Below are 11,742 nucleotides of genomic sequence, written 5' to 3' on the forward strand. Positions count from 1 at the left end.
GACTACGGTGATTAGGTATTAGGCCTAGCAGGCGTGGCCTTCCTGACCAAAGGGCTCTTTGCCGAGCCGCAGAGCTGTTCGTGGAAGTAGGGAACCTCTGATACTTTTAGACAAGTAACAGAAGATTAGGTTAAGGTTGCTTCAAGGGAAAAAGTCTTTCGCTCAGAGACTAGGTGAGATTGAAACGTCCTGAGGACACAGTTAAGAGTTACCGTGTGGCTGGGGGCTATCTGCAGGAAGCAGGCATAGCAGGCCTAAGGCATGAGAAGTATAGTTAGGGATTGTTACTGGTCGCTGTTGAACATGGCAAGTGAGGTGACAGAGGACCAGCTATTGTAGTGATCTCGCTTGAAGCCACGATCAGGGTACGGAGGTACTATCGGGGGACTTGCGACAGTTTAGGCACGCATACCTATCGCTTACATCCTGAATTGCTCAGGATTTCTTTTCCTTTCTATCTCTCTTATATCTTCATCGGAATTGTGAATTGAATAAAGACTCGGATTGTAACAGAGACATTGAGTATTGGTACTGATTGAAGGGCTTGAAACCGTTGGTCACTGTAACACGGTCAAGACCACGGCAAACTGAGCCGGTCACACTACACAGGACTCACCCTTCATTAGGTAGTCCTCTCTGAACGGCAACGCGGGGGCCCTTCACTTAACATCTCGATAATACCCGAGACCACTGCCCGTGACAAAGATAGTGAGGGACTGGAAGGAACACACAAGGAAGGGGAAGACAACACAGGATTTCATGTGTATCAACTTAGGATTCTTGCTGGCTCGGTTGTGCCGGGCAAGCATCTTCACTGGTGTGCTGAGGTCTGGGCATCTCCAATGATCCTTGAAGTTCATCATCAAAGGACAGTGTCTGAAGAAATGCAGATGCTTGTTGACCTTTTCCCCAGGGAATCCTCCAGAAGTCCATATTTTTGCTCCCCAAAGTCTCTTTTTAAGGAGCCCTGAAGGGATGTAATGGATCAAATAGATCCTTATTGTCCTACCCATCAATTGGACCAAAATTGGTGTGTCAGAAATTAAGCCTATTGTTTTCTGGTTCCTATCCCCTCCTGTTTACAAACTTGACTTCAACATAGTCCTAGGGTCATATCAGTCGCCCTTTTCTGTGTATGCCAAAATCCAGCCTGTCTCCTTGTCATGCCCTTCCTATAATATTAATAGCTGTAAGTTACTGTATCCTTTTATGAGCTTTCATCCACTTCACAACAATTGAGCTCACCATGAGGAGAGCCCTACAAGGCTTCAAGTTTTAAAATAAGTGACATGCCAGGACCACAATGTAGACAACTCTCACAGTGTTTGGCATTTATCGTAAAACCTCAGATCCTGGAGCTATGGGATTTGGTTTAAAATGAAACATATCATGATTTTGGGGGGCCTACTTCATGACTTCTGAGTGTGTGGGATGAAGCACAGTGGGGATGAATAAAATACTCCTGCAGAGAGGAGCATCAGGTGAGTCCCCCCTGGAACCAATTGCCACTCAGCTCGCCTCTTCCCTGCGTCTCAATAGCCACCCCCACCTCAGGTCTGCACTGCTGGGCCTCTGCCACACCCCTCCCAATGCTCTCCTGGCCTGCATGTGCCATGCAGCACCTACCCCTCGGCCAGAACCGAGACCACGGAGCACGACGGCAGAGTCGGAAACACCGCGACTCCAATCACCGTCACCGAGAGAGACTCCAGTCACTGTAACCAGAGAGACTCCAATCACCGTCACCGAGACAGACTCACTCCAATCACCGTCACCGAGAGAGACTCCAGTCACTGTAACCAGAGAGACAGGCGGGAGTTAAAACAGCCTCGGGCTGCGCTCAGGACATCGCTACAGCACGACACCGCCCTAGGGCCGCTCCACGCCACAGAGCTCGAAACAGCGGCGCTGCACACGCCGGAGCGCACCGGAGCACACGCCGGAGCGCGCTGCCGACAGCCGGGACCTGCAAGGCGCCGATACCGCCCGGCGCTCGGTGCAGGCAGGGCCTGATTTACAGCGGCGGAGCCACGGCCGCTCTGAAACCTCCTGCCGCGCACTCGGCGCCGGGCGCGGCTGGCGCACAGCCCCGGGAGACAGGGGGCGGGGCCGGGACCCCGGGGGGGACAGCGATTGACTGACTGAGTGACGAGCTCCGCGCGCAGGCGCGTCCCTTCAAGCGAAGACGCTGCCTCAGCCGGCGAGCGCGCGAGCCACCTTGGCCCCGCCCCGCCCGAGCGCCAGCGTCTCTCTCACCTCTGCTCTCGCCCCGCCACCCCCGCGCGCCGGGCGCGGCTGGCGGTAACACGCGGAGCGGCTCACACGAGTCCGCGGAGCGGCTCCCGGATGTGTTGCGCGGTGACGTGCGCGCGCACTCAGGCGGTGACGCAGCTCGAGGCGGGACCGGAGCGGAGCGGAGTGGAGTGGAAGGAAGCGGCCGTGGCCCGGAGGCGGCGGGTGAGTTGCGGCGGGGGCAGGGCTGCGGGGCGCGGCCGGGAGCTAGGCCCGGCGCCTTGAGCTGAGCGCGAAGGGGGCCGGGCCGGGCCGCGCGCGGGGGAGACTCGGGGCCAGGCCAGGGGGTGCCCGGCCCGGCCCGGCCCGGCCCATCGGCGAGCGCAGCATAGCGGGTTGTCCCCGGCGGTGGCGCTCAGTGCACGCCGCTGGCACTGACCGCCGCAGGCCGCCGCTGCCCCGTCCTCGTCCCGGCTTCTCCCGCCGCGCCCCTTCACCCGGCGGGTTGTCGGTCTGAGAGACGGACACGTTCGGCCCCGGGCTGCTCTCTGCAGCGCCTCTGCCTGGCCCGGCCGCTCCGATCTGCCTGGCCGCTCCTGCTCCGCTGCCGTTCGCTGGCCCGGCCCGGCCTGGCCCGGCCCGGCCCTCAGCCCCGAGGTTCTTCTCCCGCCGCTCAGGGATCCGCTGCAGCTTGCTCCGTCCGTCCGTCCGCCCGCCCCTCGCTCTGCACCTTCCTGCTGCTGTGAGGGGGTCGCCTGACCTTCCCTCAGCTGTGCCTGTCCAGTGAAGGAAAATAATGGTTTGCTTGACCACAGTTACTCCATTTTAGTTGTTTTTAGTGTTCTGCTTTCTGTTGAAATCACCCACCCCCTCCTCTTTTCATTGTTTATGGTGCTTATCTCTGCCAAGGTTAGAGAGAAAGATTAACAGGAGAAATGAGGAGTCAGCCTGTAGTAGTTTTTGCTTTCTCTTCAGTCTTGGGAAATAGACCAGACAATTTTGATAGATAAGTTGAAATCTTCTGCCCTTATCTTTTATGTTATGCATATGTTTATAATTAGAAGAGGTAGAAAGTGTAAAGTTAATAGCAATAATAATAATAATTTGAGTGTACCAATAAGCATTAAGAATTTATCCATATGTAATTTCTTTGTTTGTGTTTGTATAAATATGCAAGAGAGCATGCCTTCGGGGTCTCACACTGACCACTTGTTGGGAAGTGTCCGACCTCTGCAGAAATAAAACTTAGAGACTGCCCAACTACCTGTGTGGATCTCTTTTCTATCTGGTGCAGGGCAAACGAACCTCATTTGGAATCTTTTTCCAACACTAGTGACTAGCATTGCCCGGCCCAGGCCTCGCCCCTAAATGGCCATGCCGCCTCCTTACGCTAACCCAGCACTTCCCAGCCTTTTCGGCTTGAGGGCCACAAATATCTTTTATATAACCCTGAAGGGCCACCAGCCTGTGCCAGCAGCCCTCCCCCTCCCCACCCCCACTGCAGCCAGATGGAAGGAGTTCAGCAAAGAAGCTGCCTCTTCGCTGATCTCCTGTCCTGTTGGCTGCAGCACGGAAACCGCCTGCATCCTATAGCCCTGTGCGCTCTCCCTGGGTCCCTAGGCAGTGGCTCCCTTCTGTAACCTGGGGGAGTGGAAGATCAGTGCTCCCCTCCCTCTGGCTCCAGTCTAGGGATGTGGGTGGAGCATTTTGCCATGCTCCCTGCAACAGGCAGGGGGAGGGGAGCATTGATCTCCCATCCGCTTGGCAGCAGCAAGCAGTCTGCACTGCTCTTTTAGCTCTGTGGAAACGCGCTCCGCCTTAGGCAGCGGTTTCCCTCTGCAGCCAGCACGAACCACATGTTTTGTCATGACACAAGAGCCACTCTACCCTCACTCTTCAAGCAAATGTCCCAGAGAGTGCAGTGGGAGACCCACTGTGCAGCCATCAGAGAGATGGTCTGAATTCATTGCCCTAGCTTTTAATTAATTCATACCCACGGAATGAGCACTGCTCATGTCATTGATGAATATTAATAAAATTATCCTTCATTATTACAGTTTGAAGTTATCACACACTTGCCTTTGCCTTTACTGAATTATCAGAGAGACTTAAATTTATGGCCATGCATATTATGCTTAGAAATCATGGTAGCTCACATGACAATGTTTGTATTTGGTGTTTGTTCAAAATAAAAAAATAAAAAGTGTACAAGCTAATACAAGCAACTACTAGGAAACCTCTGCCTTCTGTCAGTTTATTGACAGGTATCAAAAGTGTTAAAGAAGATGGCACTTCCTTAGCCATAAAACCTATTATCCCTTCCAAGTCTGTTTACACAAACCCTGGAATGCAGCTTTGTAACTTCATTTTGATTTTAACTTTCTATAGTCTTTATATTACGTTTGAGAGTTATTTGTTAGTTATTGTGATTTTTGCATGCCATAACATTTGCTAGAGTCTTTGGTCACAGAAAAGAAACAAAGATATTTATGTTCTTCCTGAGAGTCTGGTTGTGTGAAAGAATGTCAAAAGGATGTTTATTTTAGAAAATCCGAGGAGTGATGTTCAGATGTTCAAGTTATCAGCCCATAGAAACATAAGATAAGGCCTCTTTATTGCCTCATCTCTTGCTCCCACTCTTTGCAAGAGAAAACCTCGATCCCACACAAACAATCCCAGATATATTCTTGTTAAAATTGATTTTTTTTTATAAACCCCTAAGAGTTAAAAGAATTAAGATTTCAAGGAGAACATTTATAGCTAGGGTGTGTTTTCAGAAGTTTAGTTACTTCCACTTGAAAGTGAAAACCTTTATTTATTATTCAGATTCTTAATAAGGTATAAGCTTCGTTTAAGTTGTTTGTTTGCAAATGTTTTGTATCTAAATGCAAGCATTTCATATGATGTGTTCTGTTCCATGTACAAATATGGAATCAAAAGTGACTTTAGTATATAACTGGTTCCTAATATGAGAAACAATTTGAATACAAATAGTTATATTAATGGAGGCATTAATTATCTGACCACACTTAAGCAAACTTCCTTACCAAGATGACAAGAAAAACCTGTTTCAAGGCTTCTTGAGAAGAAGAGACAATACCTTCTCTGATTACAGTCTAAATTTAAAGAATCATTTTTAGTTTAAAAGACTATTTTAAAAGCTGAACTACTTTTATATGGAAAATAGAGTTTGGGCACATCTGAAGCAAAATTTCAATTCTTATTAAACGATGGAGCTAAAATGATAGTTCAGAAAATTTCTTGAGTAGAAGATAGAATTAAAGCTATAACTTTAAAGGTGTTTTGATAATTTCCCATTACAAAACAAAAGCAATAAAATGCTAATACTCAGTGGCAGACTGCATATACATGAGATGAAGAAGCAATTTGAACCAGCTTGGGAAGTTGTCAGTAGAGCCCTGCAAATCCCCGGATGCAGATAGCCATGGATTGGTTTTTGCGGATTGTGGATTAGAAGCAGATCTCAAAGGCAGGGAAGCTGTCTACAGTTCACAGCCTTTGAGGCTGCTTCCCTGCCTTCAAGATCCAGATGTTAGGGCTGGCCGCTCAGGAGCTGTTTGGCGGGGGGAGCCTCCCCCGGAGGCACCTGCCCAGAAGCTATTTGGTGGGGCACTGGGAGGTGGTTGCCCATCAGCTGTTTGGTGGGGAGAGGTGGGTGGGAGCTGACCACAAATCAGCTGTTCTGGGTGGGGAGCCACAAGCCGGCCACACATCACCTGTTTGGCCGGGTGGGAGCTGCCAGCTGATCAGTTGTGGGTGGGTTGGGAAGGGAAAGGGAACTCAGGACTGGTGACCACAGGGCCCCAACCAACAGCTTTGGGAGAAGACAGTCCTCTGGAGCAGGCTCCAATCCCCCTGGAACATCAACTCACTACCTCCCTGCAGGAGGAGCTGGGATCCCCCAGGCTGGGCCACCCTGTGGCAGCCAGGGGATGACTTCACAGTGCGGATGCCCCAGAGGGAATGGAGAGCGAGTGCCAGAGCCCAGAGTTGGCTCCCCCATAGCAGGAGCCTGGAGCCTCCCCAAGGAGCAGGAGCCTCCCCAAGCAAGAGCCTGGCCCCAGGACCACAGGAGACTGAGAAGAGAGCCCTCCCTTAGCCCAGCCTTAGAGGCCCCCCAGTAGAGATACTGCCTTCCTCTCCCCTCATCCCTTTCCTTCACTTTTCTCCAACTTCCCAGCAGCCCGTCCCCCTTCCCCTCCGCTGCCCAACCCCTTCCAGGCAACCCAGACCCTCTACCCCTCCCTTCCCTTCAGGCAGCACAATCAGCTGTTACTCGGGGCCCTGGCTGGTTACTAATCAGCTGGCTGTGATCAGCTGTTGAGCTGCTGCTGATCTTGTGGTGTCTTGGTGAGGGGTTGCCGAACAGCTGATTGGTGGCCCAGGGCTGCAGGTGCAGTGCGGGTGCAGGTAGGTATAAAGCAGGAAGTGTGGATTGCGGGTTGGATGTATGTTGATGCTCTTGGAGGAGGCTTCACATTTTTGTGTCAGCTCTAGTTGTCAGCTAGTAAAAGGTGACCGTGACTGATATTTGAATACTGCATAAACCCTGAAAGAGGTGTATGTTCTTCCTTCACTGAGACTGGAATGAAGAAATAAAAAACTTGAGAGCAGGAGATCATCCATGTGCTCTCAACTTTCACAAACTCATCTCACCCCTACATATTTGTGTCCGCGTCTCTACAAACCAGTCGCAGCAACAAGACAGCCAAGAACAGAGAACAAAAGGAGCCAGAACACAGCATCAGGAAAAAGCAACCTTCCAGTGCAGCATTGTGATGAGTTCACCAGAGCCTCAACACTGTGGATGAGACTAAGCTCGCCAAAGCACTGCCACGGGATTTGATTTAAATTAGTCTTGAAATGATTTTAATGGGATATTGAAATTACATAAATTAAAATTCTAACAGCTTATCCTGTTAAATACTAGAAGAGTTATACTGTGCACTCCTGGAGAGGAGATACTGAGGGAACCTTGGTAAAACAGAAATAATGGGATTTAATTTAAATTTGTGATTAAAATTTGCCTATCTCAAGACCATTCTGTAAAGTACATTGGTAGTCTTATAAAAAAAATTGCTAATTTATGAGTAATTTCTTGAATGGTTTATTTTAAAGAACTGAATTAAATATTCTCTTCAGTGTCATTGATAAGATCCCTTACCTCTGCCCACGAGTAAGTTATGTAAGTATTCTATGATGAATCAAAATAAGATTCATTCATGTACCTATCTTTAAGTTGTCCCAGATATCTATGATACTCCAAGACACAATTCACTATTGATTTTGGAGAATAATCTATTTGGGTCTTCAGTTATCTAGAGAAGAATGTCTCCATCAGAGGCAGACCCATTTTTACTTTACATCTGCTGGCAAAAAGCATTCAGTGCCAGAAACCACTAACTTACAGTGAAGTTCTAGGAGGAAAGCATTAATTGGCTTATGGGATCTGCTATAGATTTAAGTCCATTTCATTTCTATACTGAAATATTCACCTGACTGAAGATTTGTGTTGCTGCTGTGAGTAAAATTCTGATTGTGGTTTGTAACTAAATTAACAGCTACCTCATTGAACTTCCTGTTTTGGGATAAAGTGATTATTTGCTGTGTTAATTTGATGGTTTGATTAAACTGATGATTTAACTCCAATGTTGCTGCTAATCAATTTTATTCTGTACCTTAATGTGATGATTGATTTGTTAGAATTTGTAGTAGCCGAATCTTTGTGATACCTTCTAAAATTCATAAAAGTTGTTTTCAGTAATTTGAATCAGAGCCCTAGAGAACTTCAGTGTATCAACTGATCCAACTCAGATCATAGATAGCTCCTTCCTTAAATTAACCTAGTTCGCTTGCCATTCCTTGTTTCTGTCTAGACTATATATTTTAGTAATTTTGGGGATAAATTTCCTGGATGCTCAACTCTTTCTTGCCTATGCCCCCTGGGTGAATAGATTCAAACACTTCTGCATAGTGTCAGGAAGCAAAAATTTTCACAGGTGTTCACTAATGATACACATCCAGCTAAACAGAAGTACGTGAAAGGACAAATGTGATGCAGGCCAGAGCTGGACCCTGTCTCCCTCTCCTCCCTCCGACATATTTGACTGTCTCTCTCTTCAGATTGTAGCCTTCAGCAGGGCTGTAACGCAGGTGATGAGTGTGGAAATAAGATGGGTGCATTCTGACTCTTCTCTTTATTTTGTTTCCAGGCCTCGGTTGGACGGGACAATGGCTCTAACCTCCATGTCCTTACAAGAATTAATCCGGGAGGACTTCCTCACCTGTAAAATCTGCTATGATCTCTACACAGTGCCAAAGATCCTTCCATGTCTGCACAGTTACTGTCAGCATTGTTTGGAACCACAAGTGAGGGATGGAGCCCTGCAGTGTCCTGAGTGCCGGTTGCAAACGGATGTCACAGGAGGTGCCTCAAGTCTGAAAACCAACTTCTTCATCAACAGCCTCTTGGAGTTATTCCAGATGAAACACAACCGGGACTTGGCCTGCACAGTCTGCTCAGATGCCCAGAAGATCTTGACAGCCACTGCTCGTTGCCTAGACTGCAAGGACTTCTTGTGCCAGTCCTGCACTCAGGGCCATTGCTGCTCCCGTCTCACTCTTCATCACAAGGTGGTGAAGCTTGGGGAGTTTCTAGCTGGGGAGTACGATGCTGAGATGAGGCTGCAGCAGGAGCTGTGCTGTCAAGACCACAAGCAGGAAGCTCTGCGATTCTTCTGTGACACATGCAGCGCTCCCATCTGCAGGGACTGCCGTATGCTAGACCATTTTCAGCATAAGGTGGTCTCCATGGCAAATGCTGTGCAGCGGGAAAGGCCTTCTGTCGAGCAGTTAATTGAGAGCCTGGCAGGAACAATAACATGCATCTCTGACCAGGAAAAAGCTGTGGCGGAGACAATAGATAAGTTGAAAACATCAGGAGAGAACATAAAGGAGAGGATCACTAAATATGTGGATGAAATCATCTCCTACCTCCTGGCCCAGAAAGAAACTGTTCTGGGGGAGCTGTCTGCTTTCCTAACTCAGCAAATGGAAAGTTGTCGCCTGGTGAAAGAGGAGCTCCAGAGCCAAAGAGAGAAAGCAGTCAGTACCAGGGAATTCTCCCAAAGGGTCCTGTATGTGGGAAAGGACTATGAGATCTTACACCTGGAGGGCATGATAAGGAATCGGATTCAGGAGCTCCAGACATATACCCCACAGAAACTAGAGAGCCAAATCCCAGAGTTGGCCATAGCCTGGGATCAGCCCCACAAGCTGTCTGAGGCAGCACTCTTCAGTCTAGTGTTTCCGAGGGAACAGCCTGAAATAAACATGGGAACTATCTTGGAGCCAGAGAGCGAGGCATCTCTTTCCCCCAGTGAGGAGTCTGAGGGTGACCCAGACTCACCCTTGGACTCAGAGGAAGATTCCTGTCCAAGCTCCGAAGAGAGTGCTCCAGACACCCCCGACAAGAACCCCTCTTGTTGCAGCAGACGCAGTAAAAGGCCTGAGCGTGTCTGCACTTTCGAGGTAGACCAGTGCTGCTCTCCGGTAAAGCCCAATATCACAGGGATTGCTGCTCTGCCTCATGGTGGTGGCATTCTTTTGCTGGATCAGGACAATGATGAGATAAAGCAGTACAGTGCTGATGGGCACTTTCAGCAGTCAATACCTCTGCCAGACTCTGACGGTGTCTTCTGTGGCATTTCGCTCTGTGGAGATATCCTAGCTTGTTCTTCAGATTCCTTCCTTTTCTTCTTGACCCTTGATGGCAAATTTCTGCACAAGCTGCTGTTAAGGGGGTCCGAGTCTTCCTACGCCATCACCTCCTATGAGGACTCCTATGTTGCCGTCAGTGAGGGCACACTCTGTTCCATCTCCCTTTACAGTCCTTTGGGACATTGCGTGGGCAGGGTACAGCCCACAGATTACCATGGGGGGAAGTTCCTTTTCATTGCTGTCAATGCCTGGGAGGAATTCATTGTCTCAGATTTCATCAAGAAGCAGATTGTCATCATGGAGAAGTCTGGGCTGATCCTCAATGTGCTAAAGACTTCACAGTCATTGCTGACGAAGCCGTTCAGCGTATGTGTGGATACCATCTGTAACATTTTTGTGGTCGATCAGTTGAAGGTGATTAAATTTTCACCAGACGGTGAGACAGGGGAGGTAGTGTTGAGCAATCAAAATCGTCTGAAGAGACCCCGTGTCCTTGCTATGGATGACAGCGGGCGCCTTGTGCTGGTGCAAGAAAATGGTTACGTCCACATTTATTGCTTCTAGCTTTCACCCTTGCAGAATGTGGGCTGATTCCAAAGTAGCTGGTTCTGCAACCTCAGGTCCCAAACGCTTGTTTTAATAGTGTGCCAGAGAAATCTCACTAGTACTGTCCTCTCCAGATGTGTTACAGAACTTCAGCCGACTCTGAGTGTCAATGGAGCAGACATGACTGGGCTGGAATCTTTGTGCTCCAAGGGTTTTGAAAATGATCAGAACCCAGGGGAGCTAGAGATAGAAATATTATTTCACTGAGAAGAGATCCATCTTGCTGAATTTTTCTTCACTATCCCAGGTCACCTGACAGTTTATGAGGGACACTGCAATGTTATAGTCTGTGCCTGAGCTGAACAGCCGGAGAGCTGGGAATAATGGCCAGCTCTAAGGAAATGGAAATACCCTTTGCTTAATGTGCATTTGGAAGTTGGCATTGATGGATGACAGGTGCCTTTGAACTGTTTCACTTTAAAGTAACATCTCTTCCCCTGCCTGCCGTACCTCTACATCAGAGTTGTGAGCGGATAGGAGAACTCTAACTTCCTCTTTCACTGTTCTGGAGTGTGTCCCAGATTAAGGGAAAGTTCAGAAAAATGACCTACTTCCATCTCTCAGCATCCCTTCTGCCATCTTAACCCAGCCATCTACTGCATTCCTCTCCCCTCTTTCCCCCCATGAGTCAGAGTCCTTACTGTCTTGAGCAGGATGACCAAACATCACAAAGGAACCTGACACCTGCCAGAAGCTGTGACAACCTGATCTCATCATTGAAAGTCTCCAGGGAGCCTGACCAGCTCCACAAGTGTGAAGAGGTAAAAACTGCTGGAACTGTATCTAAAGATCCCAAGCAGAAAGTGGTCAGGCTTGTTGCAGCCAAGGACTGGTTAGTGCATCCATTGGGAGGGAAGTGGCAGTAGGTTTTGTCCTCAGTGCAGTGGGTGAGGCAGTCTCTTACATTCCTTTTCTGTTTAACCTGTTGAATCCAGGCAGAGCAGTCAGTGCTTGAGCAGGTCTCAGCTTTTGTTCATATTTAGGGATACAGACTAAAGAATCTTATTGCATTCCAGTTCGACCAACTGTTAACTCTAAAGCAGAAATGATTGTTTTACATTGACCCTTTTATGCATTTGGATGATTAATTGAGCCTCATGCTTCCCTTATGAACTGTTTTCCAAGATTTCTTTTTGTTTTGCTTTAATAAAGCTGGTGCCATTA

At 48.5% G+C, this 11,742-nt stretch overlaps 1 protein-coding gene across 1 annotated transcript; it reads left to right on the forward strand.

The window, feature by feature from the left end:
- The first annotated feature begins 2,364 nt into the window (after positions 1-2,364).
- On the forward strand, positions 2,365-11,742 carry LOC137166150 (E3 ubiquitin-protein ligase TRIM56-like). Its single transcript, XM_067567775.1, has 2 exons — positions 2,365-2,457; positions 8,466-11,742. Exon 2 carries the CDS (start codon positions 8,485-8,487, stop codon positions 10,534-10,536), a length of 2,052 nt encoding a protein of 683 aa, XP_067423876.1. The 5' UTR covers positions 2,365-2,457; positions 8,466-8,484; the 3' UTR covers positions 10,537-11,742.

The sequence above is a fragment of the Emydura macquarii genome, unplaced genomic scaffold (genome assembly GCF_026122565.2).
Source record: "Emydura macquarii macquarii isolate MOO-44397 ecotype Brisbane River unplaced genomic scaffold, CSIRO-AGI_Emac_v2 contig_2805, whole genome shotgun sequence".
Taxonomy (NCBI): domain Eukaryota; kingdom Metazoa; phylum Chordata; order Testudines; family Chelidae; genus Emydura; species Emydura macquarii.

Bases quoted from the DNA above. Each gene is read 5' to 3' on its own strand.
- LOC137166150 (XM_067567775.1), top strand. From the start codon at position 8,485: ATGGCTCTAACCTCCATGTCCTTACAAGAATTAATCCGGGAGGACTTC.